Genomic DNA, 21,965 nt, shown 5'->3' with positions numbered 1-21,965 from the left:
AAAATTAGCCCGAGTAATATTCGGGCGTGACATTTTGGAATACCAGTGCTGTGCCCGAGATTATTTCGGGCATGACAGTTAAAAGGTTAATAAATTGTCATTGATTATGGTGTGACTCATTAGACATTAGGCGTTTGAACGTGTCATGCAAGAATGTCACTTAGTTGGGAAAAAATAGGTTTTTCAGGACACCTGCTGTTTTTTCCTCCTCTCACCAACTTATATGCATAGGTAAGGCAAGTAATGTTTTTGGTCAAAAAAATTCGATGGTGAGTAAGCATGAATTAGGGTCCATACAACATGTTTTTACTATTTTTAGAATGATGTATGTTTGTTTGTGAGCATGTGTATGACAGTTTCTAAATCCATAATAACTCTCATATTAAACTTCCTAAATTTTCTATTTTCTGAATTTAAACTTTCTTCATTTGTATAAAGAGTTGATTAGATTTGAGGTAAAATTGGATGACTGAAAGTGGTACTTTACTTGAAGCCCATAACAGTTTTGTATGAAAAACTATTAAAAATAAAAATTCAAAACTTTTCAAGTTCAGTATTTAAGACTTTTACATCAGTGGTGACAGCATGTTAGGTTTTGGTTAAAATTGATAAATCGAAGTTGATGTTTTATTTGAAGCTCTGAACTGATTTTCATGAAAAAGTATTCTAGAATGTAATCCAAAACTTCTTAAAGTTGGTATTTATAACTCGTACATACATATACAATCAGATTTGAGGATAACAGATAAAATTTTTACTATGCAGTAAGACCCCACATTGTTTTAGTATTACATGGTAGTACTAGATTTTCCAGAATAGCACATGGTATTAGTATTGCTGTGTTGTTTTAGGATTTAAAGCTGCAAAAGATTGTTTAACACCTTTACTGGGTGGTAACGCTAATGGAGATTCTAAATTTAAATCGCTGCTTGTATATCATTACAGAGCCTCAAAAGCACTGAAGAGAATTTCAAAGTGATCTTTACCAGTAATTTGGGAGTCGGTCAAAAAAAAAATCTTGAATAACTATAAAAAATTTTTAACTGGTTTACCATTCTGTTAGAGGCTTCTACAGATTTAAAAGACTAGAACCAAATTCAACCAATTGATGATGACTTAAAGCATTATTAACCTGTTCGTTGATAATGCTTTAAGTCATTCAACTTCTTATATTCTAGTATTTCCTGCTGCCAAACTCAACTTATGCTAATCAATGCATTAAGGCATATTATCTATTGAAGCTTATTATTTGCAGCAGAAAATTCAGCAAGTGATCAATAAAACTGATGAGAAGATAAACAATCTATTAGAAATTCCACAGAAATTAAATCCAGAAAACATATGGGTCACTCCATCTGTTGGATTCCTTTACCATCAAGATGACCAGTGACTGGTGTAACGCAATGGAGATGAATATTGTAACGAAAATTGCTCTTTTTGACCGAGCTCCTCATAGCTTAGTGGAGAAGACGCAGGACTCAAAACCCGGAGGTCTTGGGTTCGAAACCCATCAAAGGCAAGATGCCTGATAATTGGTTTTTATGTAAATTTCCTTCTTGTTAATGTTATCTTATTTATGTAAATTTCCTTCTTATTCTTCCAGAACATTTTGAGTGTGGAATGTTTCAGCATGTTCACCAGCTGTATATAAATAGTTCTTCATTCAGTTTGAGTTAATAAAAAGTCTTGAGTTTAGACTTGAGTACTTGCCTGTTCATTTGTACGATCCCTTCATCTACACGACAGTTTGGTGGAGGCGCCAGGTATTACTCAGGGGAGCAGGAAGAAGCAAAAACACTACCCAACATTCACTTCCAGTTAGGTTGCAGCCAAGACATGAAGCCAACCGGAGAACTACTCCACAGTGTAGGACAGATCTGTGGAGAACTGACGATAATGTGCCTCTCTGTTTTCATTGCGGATGCCCAGGACATGTTCTGAGGTACTGTATGGAGAGACGTCAGATATTTGAAAATGCAAATGGCCCAACCCTTGATGGGGCAGGGATAGTGAATCTACATACAGCTTCGACGACGAATATGCACAACCTTGTTCTTCCCAAATAAGGAGCTGTTCACCTTATCCGCAACACTCTCTCAATTGCAGTCACTAGTACGCTGCTCCAGCCATTCCCCACGTCGAACCAATGAGGTAAACTAGCTCAGGCAACCTGTACAGGAAGTGAGGCCACAGTTGAAGGAAATCCTCCGACGTACACCACAGCCAAGTAAAAAATAAATAAATAAATAAATAAACCACTTTTATCACCGTGAACGGACAGTGTGTGAAAGCCCTTGTTGATTTGGTGCCGATTATTGCATCATATCCGAAGAGTTACGTCGAAAGCTGAATGCTCCCGTGTTTACTGAGAATGGACCTGTATTGAAAACTGCTTGTGGTAAACCTGTAGCCGCCTCGGGATGCTGTGTATTAAAAGTTGATTTGAATGGGACTCGGAAGCCGTTTGAATTCCTCTTGTTTCCTGAATGTAGTCATCAAATTATACTTGGGTGGAACTTTTTCCATGCCACTAATGCTGTTATCGATTAGACAATGAATATATAAATAAGTCAGAGCCCTCCTTGTTTGCCGCAACCGATTATGTAATTGAAGCAAACACCACAAGGCGAATATGTGCCCTGAATTCTACTTCCAACAATATGAATTGTTGGAAGTAGATTTCTGATGTGCGAAAAAAATATCGATACCAGCTTCAATTGTCACTATAGAGGATGGTTGTGGTAAATTATGGGTAACTAATTGTTCTCGACGAACCCAACTGATACTGAAAGGGATGAATGTAGGCTGTTTAACGACCATAAAAAAACAACGTTGTTTGCTTTCTAAGTGGTCAGGCTCCAAAGGGTTGCAAGGAACATAGGTCCAGGAAAAGGTTATCTCAAGAAAACTTAAAAGAAATTTTTGATACTGATTTGACCAATGCTGAGAAAGAGAGCTGTTGAGTCTACTAGATTAATTTAGTGGCATTTTTTACACAAAAATTAGTATTGCAAAAAAAATCCCGATGCAATGCGGTGAAGCATAAGATTGATACAGGTGACAGTGCACCAATCAAACAAAGGCCATCCGTGTGTCAGTCACTGAGAGGCGTGTGATTGCAGACGAAGTACAACAAATGCTAAAAGAAGACGTGATACAACCATCAGACAGTCCATGGTCATCTCCAGTCATGCTTGTGAAGAAGAAAAATGGTGAATGGCGTTTTTGTGTCGATTACAGAAAACTAAACAAGGTAACTAAAAGAAACGTCTATCCATTACCTCACATCGATGATGCTTTGGACTGCCTGGCTGATTTAAAAGACTAGAACCAAATTCAACCAATTGATGATGACTTAAAGCATTATTAACCTGTTCGTTGATAATGCTTTAAGTCATCCAACTTCTTATATTCCAGTATTTCCTGCTGCCAAACTCAACTTATGCTAACCAATGCATTAAGGCATATTATCTATTGTTTGTTTCTGTAATTCTGCATTTGTTTCTGTAATTATCCCATGCGCGGAAAACAGGATACATTCTGATGCTAGTGGCTATGGCCATTGGTGCAGTACTGGTTCAGGTACAGGATGACGAAGAAAGACCAATGGCCTATGCATCCAGGTCCCTTACTGCAGCTGAAAGGAACTATTCCACCACCGAAAAAGAATGCCTTGTCGTCATTTGGCCAATTAGTAAATTCAGGCCATATCTCTACTGAAGACCCTTTACAGTAGTCACAGATCACCACCCTTTATGTTGGCTGGCCAATGTTAAGGATCCATCCAGAAGACTTGCACGGTGGGCTATCAGGTTGCAGGAATACAACATAAATATCGTTTACAAGAATGGTCACAAAGACTCTGATGCAGATTCACTATCAAGAAAGCCTCTTATAAAACCAATAATTGAGAACAATGAAGACATCCCTTTCTTTGCGGCAATCGTAGATTACAGGAAAGAGCAGCAGAAGGACAAACGATTAAAATCCATGATTACAACTATGAAAAGAGGTGACACATATCAAAATTATCAAATAAGAAATTGTATACTGTGCAAAAGAAGCTATGATCCTATAGGACAGCAATGGCTCTTGGTGATACCAAAGCAACTTCGTAGCAAGGTTCTAAGAAGTCTTCATGATGCTCCAACTGCTGATCATCTTGGATTTGCTAAAACATACGACCAAATAAGGAGGAAGTACCATTGGCCAGGGCTATATGGAAGCACATGGTATATATCACACTTCTAAGAATGCCAAAGACGGAAATCGCCGCCACAATGTCCACCAGGACAGCTTCATCCAATAAACCCCCCCTGACACACTGTGTACTAAAATTGGAATAGATCTACTTGGATGCTTTCCTGTTACTCGAAATCAGAACGGGTGGATTATAGTTTGCACAGATTACCTTACCAGATTTACAGTCACAAAGGCAATACCAACCACTGAGGACACGAAAATTGCCAAGTTTATAGTTGAAGAAATTGTACTGAAGCATGATGGACCCAAATAAATTATTAGTGACTGAGGATGCAACTTTCTATCCACTATTGTTAAAGAAGTAATTCGTCTATGCAAGACATCTCATCTTCTGACAACTGCATACCACCCTCAGACCATTCAGCCAAACAAGACACAACGGGATTCAGCCCATTCTTTCTCAATTATGGCAGAGATATCCAGACTCCTCTCAACGTAATTTTTCCATACAGTATCAAAGGTTCCGATGATAGTTATGTGCAACATCTGATCACTAGAGCTGAAGAAGCTAGACAGCTTGCAAAACTCCATATTCTTAAAGTGCAGATCATAGACAAGCACCGATACGACAAGAGGCATCGACCTGTCAGCTGCAACATTGGAGACTTAGTCTGGGTCTTCATTCCAGTACGAAAGGTTAGGTTATCTGAAAAGCTCCTAAGACTTTACTTTGGACCGTATCCAATAACACGACAGCTCTCTGACATGACATACGAAGTAGAAAGTATGGAACAAAATAGGAAATTACGGAATTCAAAAGACATCGTTCGTGTATTGAGATTGAAGCCCTATCTTGATCCAAAACGAAAAGTACAACTAGACGATGAAAGAAAGCCAATTATATTTCCAGGTAATCAGAAGCTAGACCAGATTGCAGCAGGATGCTGCTTCTTCCTAAGAAAGGGAAAATGTAAACTGTTCGAAAATTGCTCTTTTTGTAGCTCTTTCGTAGCTTAGCGGAGAAGACGCAGGACTCAAAACCTGAAGGTCCCGGGTTCAAAACCCATCAACGGGAAGATGCCTGATAATTGGTTTTCATGTAAATTTCCTTCTAGTTAATGTTATGTTATTTATGTAAATTTCCTTCTTATTCTTCCAAAACATTTTGAGTGGAATGTTCCAGCATGTTCACCAGCTGTATATAAGTAGTTCTTCATTCAGTTCGAGTTAATAAAAAGTCAAGTTTAGACTTGAGTACTTGCCTGTTCATTTGTATGATCCCTTCATCTACGCAACAATATTATCATCTGATTGTACCAAGTTATTACTGTTTGCACCTTTAAACAATTTATATGACAATAAAAAATCTTATCTCTGTATATTCCAGCATAAAAATGTGTAGGTCAGTGTAGTAATTCAAAATGATGCTCACCCATAGCATGATTCTAACATCCAATCGTTTCATGATGTTTTCAGGCTTATGGCATGTGGTCTGCTCCCTCGGAATTAAAACATGTCTGAAATCATTCTGCGAATGAAAACGAGACTTGTCAGTAAAAAGAACTTGGCTTCAGTGTGTGGTATTCCAATTATGATGATCTCTGTTCTACTGCAACCAGACACATTTCATGTCTTGAATTAGAGGGACATAAGTTATGTATTTCCTTGCATACAACCCTCCTTAGTGGAGCCTTTTACTGCATGAAAGAGTACATCCAAATAGCTGAGTTCCTGTAGCTACAGTGAATTCTTTTTCAGCAATTATTGTTAAGTAACAGTTCTTAGAGTCTCTTGTGATACGTTTTTATCTTTGACTTAAATCTCTGCATATATCGCTAGTGTTATCAAACCATTTATAGATTCTTTAGATTACACTTTTGAGAACTTTTACAGTTTCACAGACCTGTGTCAGGGTCTGTCCTACTTCCATTCTCCTGATTACAAATCATTTCTTACTATCAATCAGATGCCTTCTCAACAACATGTTCTGTCTCTTACACTTGAAAATTTTATCCAGTTACTCATATAGCCCTTGAAATTAGAATCTGAAGCACTCTTGCTCTCTTTTCTACACATGCCAATAGAACAGTTGAAAAAATTTGCACATTGACCCCATTGACACTACATGATAATGTTGACCTTGAGCTGCCAACCAATGACCTTTCATTGGAAATTTACTCAATAACATTAAGATGAAGCACCTTTTTACAATTGTTCCTTTAATTTTCAAACTAGTGTATATAAATGCCTTCAATTTCATTGCTAAAAATAACACCCCCCCCCAAGTTGTCTAAAAGAATATGGTTTATATATCTGCATTGTGTGGCATGTACATCAAATGATACTGGAATAAAAATCATATATGTAATTTTTTATTCCCCTATTGCATTTCTTACCATTTGTTGTCAAGTCCAAAATTAGTATTTTGTTATGTACAAAGACTATGTTTTAAAAAGTTACATGCTAGATTAGTGGAATAAATGATTATGCTGAATTTAATATTTTTAAAATTATTATATGTTTTCATATATTTTTTGTACTTTTGTTATAAAAACAGTAAGCTTCATTTCATAAATTGTTAATGTTTACATTTAATCATTTCAGCACTTTCGTCTGTCCAACGGAGATTATTGCTTTCAGTGACCGCATCAAAGAGTTTCATGCTATTAATACAGAAGTTGTTGCTTGTTCTGTAGATTCTCCATTTACTCATTTAGCATGGTATGATATTTTTCACTATGCACTTTCGCATTAATATTATTAAAAATTCTGGAAAAAGCTGAAACTTATATATATGTACAGTCAAAAGTCGTTAATCCGGACTCGTCGAAACTTCGGCGATTCTGGATTACCGATTTTTCCGGATTATAGATCATCAATTTAAATCTGGCAAGATGGCATGCAGAAATTATAAAATTAAAAATATGAAACTGTAATTTATAAAGTAATATCTATAAAGAAAGGTCCTTAATTGTACATTGTGACTATTCATGTGTATTTGCTATTCCATTGTTGAAAAAGTATGTATAGTTTCATGTCAGGATACATTTGGTAACATCGCCAAAAGCATATACAGTGCAGAGTCTGTAATCCGGACTCATCGGGACTTCGGCGATTCGGAATTATAGATCATCAATTTAAATCTGGTAAGATGGCATGCAGAAATTATACAATTAAAAATATGAAATCGTAATTTATGAAATAAAGAACAATTATGAACTAAAGGGTATCAAAATTTACAAAAAAAATTATTAATATTTATTTGTTTACTGTATTAAACATTTCTTTCAATATAAGTTGTTTAAGATGCTTCTACAAAAAGTTCCTTGTGTCATATATAGTGGACTTTCCATTGCCATACTTCTCGTGTAATTTTGATACGGATAGGCCTTTATCCATTTTTTGCAGTAATTCCACTTTTTGTTTAATGGACATTGAAACATGCTTTCACTTTGTAGATCCTTTGGCAGCTCCAGAATTGGAAACTCTTTTTGACAGAATCGAAAGTTCAAGTTTAATTTTTATAAAATTGTTCTAACAGTCTGCAAAAAATAATAAGCCAGATCCAATTCGAAGATTAAGGAACAATGCAATCTGCAACATTAACTGAAATAGGTAATTAGATAATTTTAGCTTATACCATCCGTTGTATGTTAAACGCGCATGCGTAAACGTGTTATGCACATGCGCACACGCTTATGCACAGCCGTAAAGGTCTTATGCGCATGCTTTAACGCGACACATGCGCAGAAAGTTTGTAGCTTTGAGGTCCGGATTATGGATGTCCAAATTAACGACGTTTGACTGTATATATACTATATTTATAGCAATATATTAAAAGTACACAAATTTAGGTTATAAGGTACTGACTGGAGGCATTAAAATCATGAAAATACCTTCTCTTTCTCATGTCTGTTTTGGAAAATTTGGGCTCTTTTAGTGAAATCCATGCTAGTCAGAGTCAGGGGAAAATTTATTTGTCATATACGTGACAGTTAGATAGTTTATCATATTGTTCTTGGTTATTAATGTATTTAGTATTAGAATCAAATATATAAGAGTAATTATTGATGATCTCATAGAAAGTCCTGACTTTATAAGGGGAATTAATCTCTTTCCGTAAAATCATCAATAACTGGAATATTGTCATGTTTCATCTCTTTGTATTTCTGAATAAAATTTCTATGTCAAATGTGGAAATAATATAAATTAATATCACATTTGAATTTAAATCCGTGATTTACAAATATATGTATACACATAGATATATGTATATGTATATATATATATCATATATGCATGGTATTTACACATACATACATGTGTATGCTTTTATCTCCATGTACATATAATATTCATATATCTGTTTGCATACATGTATACAATTAGCATACATACTTGTTACACATTGGTGTTTCTGTTGCATATGCATGCACACCTCATTTGTACAAGTCTATACCACACGCATATGCATATCAGTATGGTTAGGTTACTTATGTAGAATTCTAGAGAGCAAGTTAATCATGCGAAACACAACTAAAAGTTTTTGCCTGCTAACATTGCACTGCTGCGGGAAAATGAAAGGGAATTTATGAAACCCCATAGTTGAAAGGTGAGAAGGTCATCGAACAAATGGCAAGGGAAGGTTATTGCACAGTGACTTTCTCCGCACACTAAAGGGGGGGGGGAAGAATTTCTCTGGCTAAAATCTTGGCCACAGCTGTCTTCTTGAAACTCTGCAGCTCTGGCTATTTTTTCGGTCACCTGTCTTATAAGCATTAATCCACAACACTTACGGTCATAAAAAATATAATCACTTTAATCATTTTTAGTTGCTTGAAGTCTTTCTTTTTCTGCCTTGCTGGACTAAAAACGTAACACTTAATGCTGTATTAGGAAGTCCAAAGACAGACTGTTTTTGAATGTTTTATTGTTAAATTTTATGTAGTTACAACACATAAGAGAGAGCAAAGAAAGTAATGTTTAAAAAATATAACTAAAGGGACAAATAAAAAAGTTGTCATCTTATTAAGAAAACTGGACACTGATGTCATGAACTGAGAAAAGACTGAAAAAAAATTTGTATGACAACACTTTATCAGGAATTCTAAAGATATGCTGCTAAAAAATTTTTGCGTGAGCGCATGTAGTTCTATTTTCCGTTGTTTGGGAGAACAAACTAATTAAAAAATAAGTTTATGATTAGCATTAGCCATAAAATTTGTAAACATAGTATTAGATTTTATTTACAAAGATTCAACCATTTCAATGTTTTAAACAGCAACAACTTAAAGTGATATTTTATGATATTAAAGTGATAAGCTCATTGTCATTTAAAACATAGAAGTGGTGGAATGTCATGTGCTGTCCTCGTCGGATTTTTTATGCTTTTTTTTATTTGTTAGAAAAAAAAAGACTTATTAGCTGCAATTTTAATAGTCATTTTTCAGTGACAGTGTAATTTATCTGACCAAGCTTTAAAAGCTATGCATAATTAAACAATAAATATTATATAAAGTTCAGTTTAGATTGTTTTATTTTCAAATCAAAACTGGAAAAAAAAAAAAAAAAAAAAAAAAAACATGTGCTTTAAATTCTCGTTATGTTATTCATATTTAATATAACTTGAGGCAGCGTAATATCAAATGTGGAAAGGGATAGCAAAATAAGCAGAATTTTGAAAAGTGATACTAACAACAAGTATTCATGTTAAGTTATACTCTCAGTACAAAACATTTAAATATCACATCAAAGCATGAGCAAGATGTAATATGCTTTATTTAAAAAGCTAAGGAAGTAGTTTTGTATAATTTTTATAGTGTAGATGTGAGTTTCTTTACAATTAGATTAAATTCTGAAATATTAATTAAAGATCAAATTATTAATTCTTATTAATTAAATATTAGTATTAGAAATTAAGAATCATTGTTAATTCTGAATTATGTGCAAATTTCAACTATCAAGGCTGGAGTAGATAAAATTACTGAACATTTATACTTTTGTCTTGATTATTGTAGAATAGCTTCTCTGATACATATTTCATAAGCTTCCTTGCATTTCTTTAGCAAAAATCAGTTTTCCTTAGAAAGCTATCCATAAAGATTTTTGCAAAGCATTCAAGATTGACCTTGAATACTTTGTCATTAATTACCTATACAGTACTATGTCTGTGTATGAAAATTTTTATTAATTTTATATGATTTATTGTGTGTTTTATACATTTGAGAAAGTTGTATAAATGTTTAAGCATCTCAGTTCTAATAATGTAATTTTTTGATAGGATAAGTACTCCACGAAAATTAGGCGGCTTAGGACCAATTAACATTCCATTGTTATCTGATCTCACACATCAGATTTCAAAAGATTATGGTGTATATCTAGAAGATTTGGGACATACTTTGAGGTAATGAAGCATGCATTGAATTAACAATCAATTTAATAGTTAAAATTTTAAATGTCAATAAATATTTTATGTATTAGCTTTTGAAATTGCTTCTATTTTTATAAATAGAAAGAATTTTAAAATAATAGGTATGTTTTATGCTTCAACTTGTAATTAATTGTAATAATTAATGTAAATATTTTTTATGCTGTTTCTGTTTGCTGTATTTGCATATGTAGAAAATAATTTATCTAGACATGCGAGTTTTAATGTATCAGTGTTTTTTAATATTTTTTTGTATATGACATTATAATAAGCCCCACCAGTATCTGAAGACTGCTGAATGTTGGTAGTATGACCTGGGTTCAATCCCAAGCAAATAGGTTGGCTGCATGGTTGATTGGCTTTCACTAGGTGTTACATGAATACAAGCAAATACCTCTTAGAATGTCTGTCCTCCACGAAGGCATCCTCCCCATAGGCAGATAGACCTTGCAATATTTATTTAGCCATATTTGAATAAGCTAATGTACTATAATACAATATTTATTTGTACAGTTTTTAATATATACGAAATTTAATTTTGCTAGCATTTTATGAAAGTTTTCATCTATAGAAAAGGCACTGATTTGTAGTCCATGTGAAATTGAGCATACTTCTGTGAAATACATTATTAATTTTGTAGGTGTACCAGACTGCATGAATTTTTTATGATTATTTTGAATGACTTTTGGAAATATAATTTAAACATATTAATGGAGTATCTCTGTATTTTTATATTTATTATGATTTGAATATAAAATTATTTGCATTATGGGACAATTATAAAATACATTTCCTACATATTTTGACATTTTTATTTATTTCTTTAGACTTGTAAATATTATTTAAAGTCAAATTCAACTAAACCAAACAGAGTTAAAATGCTTTAAATCTTCCACACACCCCCTTTTTTTTTAATGTAGGAGAAATTAAGGATCATTGCTTATTAACACATTCATCGTGGAAATAGCACACCTTTGCCTTTCTCCATGGGATGATAATTCCCCTCCAACACTAAAGTTGAATTCCTTTAAAAGTTGTTTATTTTACTTTAAAAAATAATAATCAATAATAGTCCTTGTAATGATTTAAAACCTATTTATGTGTAGACTTAAAAAAATAACAAAATAATATGAAAGCCATAAATCTTGCATAAAGTTAGAATTTATCTATATTTTTCAAATATAGATATATAATAACTATATTTTTCAAAGCAAGGCACCACACACAATACAGGCTTTGTATGCATGTTCTGCACACAATACATTTTCATGTTGTCGTTAGTTGATGTTGCATCTATTGTGTCAATGTAATTATTGGCTTTCATTTGCAACATATGGTGCATGAAATAATTTTTAGGAGATGGTGTATCCTTTCATTCATTAGAATTTAGTAGTGAACGTATCATTTCTTTTCACAACCTTATCTGAGGTAGCTTTCCACCAATTTTGGTATGCAAAACATAGAAGTGAGAGACTGATATATAGAAATGTTGAAGCACAACTTTTCTGTACCATTTTAGTGGTTTCTATAATGATCAGTAATCGGAAAGCAGTTAATCAATTATATTGACACCACACATGTGTTTGTTATAATCTAGAACACAATTTGGTTTGGTGACAGATTCCCCTTTTGATTCTTTTAACCCAAGGTCTTCATTTGACCAGAATGCTCAGTTGTAAGTATAAGGATATCTCATTTGTCTTTCTGTGTCATCACTGTATGATGCTTTCTGTACGGGATTGTTTCTCCTCATTTTAGCTTTGTATTCACAACTTCTTTAGAAAGATATTTTCTGTTTGCTTGCAGCGTTTCACATAATGTTGTTTTGCTTCATTTATTTGCCACAGGAATGCTTGTGTAACAATTATGTCTAAAGCAACTGCCTTTTGTTTAGAAATTTGTTCATCAATGCCATTACTACTCTTTCCACGAGATCTAATACTAAAATAGGATCCACTGTACCACAATACACAAGTACAGTTCCCATGTAAATGCTCAGAAGGCATATAAATGTTGTATTTGTGCTGTTTGCTCAGAATCTATTGATGGAAAACAAGAAGTCCTTGCTACAAAACTGTCAAGATCTATTCAGAGTTCTTTACCTGGTGTATATTTTTTCTGAAAATTAGCCAGGAAAGCATCACAAATCTTTTGCAACTTGTACAGCCTTTCTATTGATATATTTTATTATTTCTAAAGTGCCAAAACTTTAGTAAGAGTTCGAATCGGTTTCTTGACATTGTGCCACTAAAAATCAGTGTGCCAACGCCGCGGCGCGTAATGAACTGTAAGTTGATCTGTCAGCACTATCCTCATCTTCAGGGTAGATGTTTTTATTTTATTCGACTTATAATTCGTTACTAAATGTAGTGTTTCATCTTGATGTACTCCGATATGATTTAAATCAATTTCCTCATCATTATAAATATCACAAATACACATCAAATAGTTTTCTGGTTGCAATTTTCTAATTTCGACTATGTGTAATGTATGCTTTACGCATGCGCGTGTTGAAAGAAATGTTTAATAAAGTAAACAAATAAATATTAAGCTTTCTTTTTATAAATTTTGATACCCTTTAGATCATAATTGCTCTTTATTTCATAAATTACAGTTTCATATTTTTAATTGTATAATTTCTGCATGCCATCTTACCATATTTAAATTGATGATCTATGATTTGGAAAAAACCCTAATCCAGAATCGCCGAAGTCCCAATGAGTCCGGATTAAAGACTTTGTACTGTATAATGGATTTCCAGTATATTCTGGCTAAATTATACTCTACAAATAAATTAAATTTTGTGTAATGAAACAACATTCAACAATGTATTACAGAAATTCTTGTCACAAAGAGTATAAATGTTATAGAATGTTGCTAATAATTATCATGTCTGTGGGAAAAACTGCTGCAATCTGATGAATTTTTCCTTATTTAACTAAATAAATGAAACTCCTGAATTATGTTAATTCATTCAAGTTTAATTTTTGGCAATTCCACCTTTTATTTGGACAGTTCAAGATAGCTTATTGCCCCATACTTTCCTGTGTTTCCTCATTGCACAAGGTATTCATCTTCCATCTTAGCTACCATGTTCTCCACCTTTCTCACCAGTTGAAAATGTCTATTATATCATATTTGTAAAAAAAAACATGATTCTGGTAATTGCTTTCCTCCATGGTGTAGCAATTTTTTGCTGGCCATTAAAATTATTACACCATGAACACTTGCATTAATGATTTTAAAACAATTTTTAGTTCATATAAGTGAAATTACATATAATCGTATGTCTGCAATATGTATATCTGCCATTAATTAAATTTGAAAATCAGGATAAGTAAGCTTCTAACCCATTGATTTTTTTTAATAGAGGTTTATTTATTGTGGATGATAAAGGTGTATTAAGACAAATTACAATGAATGATTTGCCTGTTGGGAGATCTGTGGATGAAACCTTAAGATTAGTTCAGGCATTCCAGTACACAGACAAGCATGGAGAAGTCTGTCCTGCAGGATGGAAACCAGGTGGAGATACTGTAAGTAATTGAGTAATTGTACATTATTTAACTAGTAGTTTAAATTTTTTTTTTTTTTTTTTTAATTTTGCTATGTTCAAAAATGCTATTGAATGTATGATATGGATAGCTGGGTATTATACATAAACTATTAAGCAACAACACCATAATTAGCAATTGAACAAAACCCTTCTGATACTGAATTAGATAATGTGTGTGGCAATAATTATTCTAGCCAAGTATAGATAAAATACACTTTTGACAAGGAATTTTTTTTTTAATTTATGGATCACTTAAATGCATAGCCGGTAATTATTTTAATTCATAAGTATACCGAAATTAGTATAGAGTTTTAAATTTGGTTATTTATATGTGTTTTCTGTCTCATCTAAAAGTAGATATTTCTTTGAAACTCATGAATCAAAGTGATGAGTACAAAAAACATCCATTTATATGGAAAATAGATTAGTATTCACAAACCCAGAATTAAATTTAATTTGTAAAAAGTGAGCCATATTTTTCAACATTTTTTGAATCATACCTCAAAACACCTAATCATCTTTACCTAAAAGAATACTTTGATTTTTTTAATTAATTTCTTTACATTGATGATGTTGTTATTGTTATCATATCTTATCTGTCTAACATATAGTGAACAAACTCACAAATATTATGGCGGCAAGGAGTGCAATTTTTACACCTGTTGTTTGGCATGAACCTTGAGCAAAATACAGGTGATGGCACATGTTCTGCTTTGTTCCGTCCCAGTTTTGAAGAAGAGCATCTCGGGGGCTGGCAGATCTGAGGGTTTCCCACCTCTCTTTCCCTATCACCAACCTCTCAAAAGAACTTCCTGCTTGCCACATATTTTTAGTGTCCCCATGCCACACAGACACTATATATTTACAAGCATCCATGCCTTCTCCAGGATTCGAACCCAGGCCTTCCAGTACAGCAGGTCAGCATTACTAACCACTTTCTCATCTGGGCAGTTAAAGATAATTGTTTTGATTTGAATACATACATTTCTCTAGCTCTGAATGGCAACAGGAAAAGTAGTAAAAACACGGTGATTTAGAAAATGGTATGTGGCAACAGTTTGTATTATAACTCTTTTCATACACAGCTTGAATGCTGTTGACGAGATGTTAGATTCAAGATAACATTTTGTTTTTTATAGTTCCAATAAATTCCCTTTAAATTGAGACTGTTTTTAAAAGAAATACTGGTGAACATATGTGTTAAAAATGTAAATAGGGCATTTAGATTTATTGTAGAATTAATACATATGCTGTGCCATTATTGTCCAATATTTGAATGCAAATTGTTGAAAATATTAAAAAATGCACACATTTCTCATTGCAAACAGATGAATCCAAATATTTCTAAATGTACCTGATTTGTAGCTTTAAAAAAATACTCATAAACTTCACATTATTTCTCAAAATATTTCAAAAATGGTGTTACAGAAGACACAAGGTGTGATACAGAAATTCCCAGAATTGACTATGACATAACTATTGAAGTCACATTAATATTCATGTTTAAGTATAATATATATTTAAGTTGACTAATGCAAGTGTAATAATTAGTTCTTAGGAAGAAAATAAATAACTGCATGTCACTTTGGCATGAAAATGTGTAGTCAACATTGACAGCATCATTTAAACATCATACTTCATGTGAAAATTAGATGTGCTACCAAAATATTCAAATTCTAAAACTATCATATACAGTAGACATTGCTTAATGTTATTACTGTTAATAAACTGCTGGCCATTAAAATTGCAACACCAAGAAGGAGTGATTTGACAAATGCAAAATCACTTGAAAGGAAGAGGTTGAGATATGCAAATGATTAGTATTTCAGCACATTTAGATGATGCAGGAGAGAAGAATTGCACCTGAAGCACTGCATTAAAGAAAAGCTGTATAGTGGATTTCTTATTCGGAATGCGCTTTGTAAGGTTGGAGTTAGGTCAGAATATTGGTTAATCTTTAGATTATGGTAACTTGGGGATTTTTTGACAAAAATTTGGCGACCAACCCTGCTACAGCAACTTGCTAGTTTTTGTTTGGACACCATTTTGTTTTCATGAAGTAAAGGCATGTTTTTTTTTTTTCCCCTCAACATTTTTTTCAACAATCTGCTAGCCGAATTACGCTTTTGCTAGAACTTTTATGGAACAAAAGTGCTTAATAATGACGAAGACTAGGTGCGAAATTGGGAGAAAGTGCAGAATCGCAAACTGCTTTTTAAGAATTGCACATACATGGTAACCATGTACACGTCAACCTATTTTCACTTAAAAAAACATCCCAGAATTGCACAAAAATGGCATTGCGCACACTCTTGACTTTATCCATCTACACTGCTAAAGTCCTAGCTAGTAACCTTTATCCCCTTACCAAAATGTCACCAAACTACCTGTTACCATATTCCAAAGATTAGTCAGAATATAGCGTTATGCCTTGAATAAGAAGAAATGCTTACCAACAAGTGTCAGAATTTGATACAGCCAAGATCGTTGCCTATCAAGAGTGTAGTTTATAGTTCCGTAATGTCACTTGTTGCACTGGTCGACATCCAGCCACTGTCATGCGAACATGGAATCAATGGGTTAATGAGGATCATGCTGAACTGCATGCAGGATTGCAATGCCCGAGAGGGCAGGCATTTTGTTAGCCCTGCAAAAACATACAACCACATCACAGACCATTAGTCAGGAAATCTCGGTTCTGCGTGCAGTATTGTTATGGGCCATATATGGGTCTGGAGGCTCTGAGGAGACTGCACGTCACCTGCTTGCATTCAATATCCACATAGGGGCTCTGCACCTGGTATAATGGTTTGGGCAGACATTGGGTAAATAACATACATATCTGTAGTTCAGATCGACAGTTATTTGAACGCAGATCGATATATTTCTGATATCTTACGTCCAGTGGTTGTGCCCTATTTTCGAGGCCTGCCAAACACCACTTTCTAACAAGATTATGCAAGACTACATGGTGCAAGTCATGTTCTGACCTTCCTTGATACACAGGGTATTCAATTGCAGCCCTGGCCTGTGCGATCTCCAGATCTGTTACTGAAAACATTTGGTGATGGGTTGCTGAGCGATAGGCCCGCCATCCCTTTTCAGCTAATACAGTTGAAGTGTGGCATAGACTTGAAGCAGCATGGAATGAGTTGCCCAAGCCCAGTTCGACTCCATTCCACTCCAAGGATAGCCAGGTAAGGACCATTTTAGTTGCCCAGGGGGTCAGCTATTTCTACTAATTTCACCCTTGTAAACCCCCAAACTTCTTACAAATTTAAACATTTTGTCTTCATGCCGTACTGTTTATGCACAATAAATAACTTTTGCATATTTGTTTTCCTTCGTGGTGTTGCAAGTTTAATGGCCAATAGTATATTATTATCATTCAGATACTGTTATGTTGCCAAAGTTCCCTTCACTTGTATATGAAAACATGGTAAATACATCTCTTATTATAATCAACAATTCAGTTAATGTTATCAAAATGCTGCAGAATGAATTTTTCAAACTGAAGTAAATTCTCCAAAACAATATCAAAATAAATTTAAAAAATTATCAAATAACTGTGTCAGTAAGTGGGGGGATTAGGTCATGTTGATTCCGAGAATGATCAGACACAGGTTTCTATTGTTCGAACAGAAGACAACATAAGATAAATCTACCAGATACTTTCTGAAACAAATCCAAGTACATCATGTTATATCTTTGAAGAACGTAAAGATCTGGTGTAGCAGACTCTCCATCTTACCCATTATGTGATGCTGAGAGCGTGTGTGGTGGCCATTTGGACACTTGGTTCTGGGTTTTATGCCGTGCCAATGGCTAATGCTGTCAAAAATTATTGTACTTTTTTTAATGTTTCTGAATTATATTGGGCTGCCTGTTACAGACTAATAACTGTCATGCCTAGGTCTGGTGAAGGATTTAAAAAAAATGTTTCAGTTTACAGTAGCACCAATTAATATGATCACGTTCATCCACGTTGCTTTGATAACATTTGTTTTGACAACATTGTTGATCACGTTGTTTTGATAACATTTAACAGTGACGGGGAATATCCTTCAAAATAACAATAGATTTAAACTAATTTTATATGAATATAACTAGAAATATGTAAATAGGTACTTTCACAGCATTTTAATTAGGAAAATGCAAAAGTTTGTTAATGAATTTATAAGGTATTTTCATCTTCCTTTTGAACTAGAAGCATGTGTTTTGGGTAATTGGGTGATCCAGAATTCGAATCCCAGTAAGGGCTTAGCACATCTTCATATTTCCTCCATCAATATAACTTAGTGACTCTGAAGACTGTCCATAATGTTTCTTAAAATTATTTGAGAGATGCTGTACATCTAATCTTAATATTGAGAGGGCATCCCTCATTAGAAGAGAATATGCCAATGTAAGATTTTAAATTAGGCAAAAATGCAACCTTAGTTTGGCATAGATGTTTTCAGGAGTTGCTCTTGAAAAAGGGAACATGTGTCTGATCGCATTCAAAATTAATAGAATTATTGAAAATTTATATCAAACTTTTTGGTCTAATTTTAAATAGTTAATTAAAACTGAAACCAAACTCTTTGCCAATTTAACCCTTTGGTAATTTTTATAGCCTATTTTAAAATTATTTTGAAATTTTAAAAATTATATTTTATATTTTGATCATATTAACCAAACTGTTGGTCACAATAAGTGATGTATTTTCCATGGTTCCCATTTATAGATGGGCAGTCCTTTGGCAATTCGATAACATTGTGATCACATTAAATGGTATCTACTGTATATTTATATTAAATTACCTAAGTTCTATTGCTGATTTTAAGGATATTTTTTCTCATTGCTTAATGTTATCAAATTAGTTTCATACAAAAGTGATCACATCAGGTGGCACCTACTGTAGCCGTGAGAAAGCTAAGTCTGCTTAAGTGGCATGAATGATTAAACCAGGTGAGAATGTGTGACAGATGATCCCAGTAGTCAGCAGGCATTAACACGTTCACTGCCAATCATACGTTGGCACATAATGTGTTATTATTGCTGAAGAGCTGCTCATGCATTGGCATGTGGTGTGGGATGATGTCTCAGATGCCAGTTATATGCTGGCACCTCGTTTATTCTCTAGTGCAGGATTTCTTACACTGTAGGTCACGGGACCTGCAGCAGGGGGTCGCCAAAAATTTTAGCAACTTTGATATTTCGTTAACTTATTATAAAAATTTCACAATTACCAAATATTTTTACACAATGATCTCAAAATAGATAAAGATAAGACAATACAGACAAGGAAAAAAATGAAATCATTTTGACACATGTTTTTGATAATGTAAACATTCATTTTCCATGCTTTGCACGTAACGCTGTCGTTTCGTCTGTTACTTGTTTAAAATTTTAAAATTAGAACGGATTTGCACAATACTTATGGGGTCCCACAAAACTTTTGTAAATATTATGGGGTCCTAGGAATCGTGAAACAATCTCAGTGATAAAAAAGGGTTGCAACTGGAAAAAGTTTAAGAAACCCTGCTCTAGTGTAATCCACATTCATTTTTACTATTATGCTGGCATTGTCATGGAATAAAGGTTAGAAACTAGTATGTGGTTTTGAATTACAGCAAAGTTTTATTTCATGCAAAGATTATATACGAATAACATTCTGAAATATATGCTTTGTAATATTATTATTACAACCACCTTGTATTAAATTCATTCGTAACATATATATATGTGTGTTATATACAGTTGTCGTTAATTTGGACACCCATAATCCGGACCTCAAAGCTACAAACTTTGACGTCGCGTTGACGCATGCGCGCAAGACCTTTACGGCTGCGAATATGCATGTGTGCATGCGCGTTTAATGTATAACGGACGGTATAAGCTAAGCTAAAATTATCTAATTCAGTTAATGTTGCAGATTGCATCGTTCCTTAATCTTCGAATTGAATTCGGCTTATTATTTTTTGCAGACTGTTAGAGCAATTTTATAAAAGTAAGCTTGAACTTTCGATTATGTCAAATAGAATTTCCAATATATATTTACTAATATGTAAAGGATCTACAAAGCGAAAGTATGATTCGAAGTCCATTAAACAAAAAGTGGAATTGCTGCAAAAAATGGATAAAGGCATATCCTTTGTTTCTCTGACCATTCCGAAATCTGTTTATCAATTTCACGCTGCTCTGCGTGGGGGGGGGACGCCGCAGCGCGCAATTAATTGGAAGTTGATCTGTCAGCACTATCCTTATCTTCAGTGCAGATGTTTTTATTTTATTTGGCTTATAATTCCTTACTAAATATAGTATTTCATCTCGATGTACTTCGTCTTTGATATGATTTAAATCAAATTCCTCATCATTATAATTCGCTTCCGATAGTGAAGAAAGTGACACACAGGTTATTGAAAATGAAAAAATTTCACTTGACAAATTAGTCGGTATTCTCGACACGGCAATTATAGGATTTGAACAGCGGAACTTTGTAACTGAACAAGAAATTATGTCTGTTTATAGAATTAGAGAAACTATTATCACATAAAACGAAGCAACTTAAACAACTTACATTGAAAGAAATGTTTAATAAAGTAACCAAATAAATATTAAGCTTTCTTTTTTTTTTTTTTTTTTTTTTTTTTTTGTAAATTTTGATACCTTTTAGATCATAATTGTTCTTTATTTCATAAATTACGGTTTCATATTTTTAATTTTATAATTTCTGCATGCCATCTTACCAGATTTAAACTGATGATCTATAATCCGGAAATATCGATAATCTAGAATCGTTGAAGTCCCCATGAGTCCGGATTAACGACTTTTGACTGTATTAATGTTTTGTGTTTTTATGTTTTCTTTGTTTGTGATATATATTTGTTTGTTTGTGATATAGTTGCATGCAAATGTAATGCATATAGTTAACATAGTGTTCTTATTTTGAAAAGATTATTTTGATTCATTTTAAATGAATTTTTTTCACGCACTGGCATGTAATATGGTATTGAGGAAATAACTTTACCTCTAGTTCCAGTCACATGCTGGCACGTAGTCATAAAACTTTATGATTAAAGGTAATCAGTGTCATGCACAAAATCATCTTTTATGACCTCATTTTAAATCATATTTCTTATAATAAATAAATCAGCATATTGGTACAGTCTACTTCTATATCAGGCCGATAACTATCAACACAACCTCAAATGACTGGCAGCGAAAGTATTAATAGAGTGCAAGATATAGTATTCTTCAATGCAACTATACTACGTTTTGCACTCAAGATTGAGACTGATAGCTGAAGAATTGAAAATAATTCAAGAAATTGGCTAATTTTAGAACTGAGCATGAAAATAATTTCTACTAAAATTGTGCTTCACATATGTAAGCAAAGTGCTGTCCTTATGAGACACATTCTAGCCAAAAAAAGCAAAGTCCCTGCCTATTCAACTGTCTATTATAAAAATTAATGTCTGCACCGAAGGGATGAAGCTTTTCTAATGGAACTGATATCCAACATCATGCAAAATTCAATGTTATTACAGAAGAGTGTTTCAAGTCTGCTTCCAGTAACAGAAATGAAAAGTGTTGTCTAAATTAATTTGTAAGTACATAAGGAAAGTTCTTTAAAAGCAGTAGTATCCATTAATATTCTTAAGACAGAGCCTGGAAATTAAATTTCTGCAACTTGTGTGTTATTTTGTAAACCACTAAAAATCTGTACTACTGGATAGTATGCATTCAACAGTTTCCAGTAGTATAGGTTAAAATATTAATGACTATGGTGTCTAT

At 33.5% G+C, this 21,965-nt stretch overlaps 1 protein-coding gene across 2 annotated transcripts in view; it reads left to right on the top strand.

The window, feature by feature from the left end:
* Positions 1-21,965, top strand: part of Prx4 (Peroxiredoxin 4) — a 33,520-nt gene that overhangs the window by 9,993 nt on the left and 1,562 nt on the right. The window contains exons 4-6 of one of the 2 annotated variants that reach the window (XM_035359766.2): positions 6,808-6,924; positions 10,484-10,606; positions 14,001-14,166. In XM_035359766.2, the coding sequence (XP_035215657.1) occupies positions 6,808-6,924; positions 10,484-10,606; positions 14,001-14,166 (406 nt within the window). The remainder of the gene's footprint in view (positions 1-6,807; positions 6,925-10,483; positions 10,607-14,000; positions 14,167-21,965) is intronic. The other variant, XM_035359767.2, reaches the window with a different exon arrangement.

The sequence above is a fragment of the Stegodyphus dumicola genome, chromosome 1, assembly GCF_044657685.1.
Source record: "Stegodyphus dumicola isolate Sdum_Otavi_A_Nest chromosome 1, ASM4465768v1".
Classification (NCBI taxonomy): domain Eukaryota; kingdom Metazoa; phylum Arthropoda; class Arachnida; order Araneae; family Eresidae; genus Stegodyphus; species Stegodyphus dumicola.
Note: the sequence above shows the minus strand (reverse complement) of the source record. Positions and strands in the feature narration are given on the sequence as shown.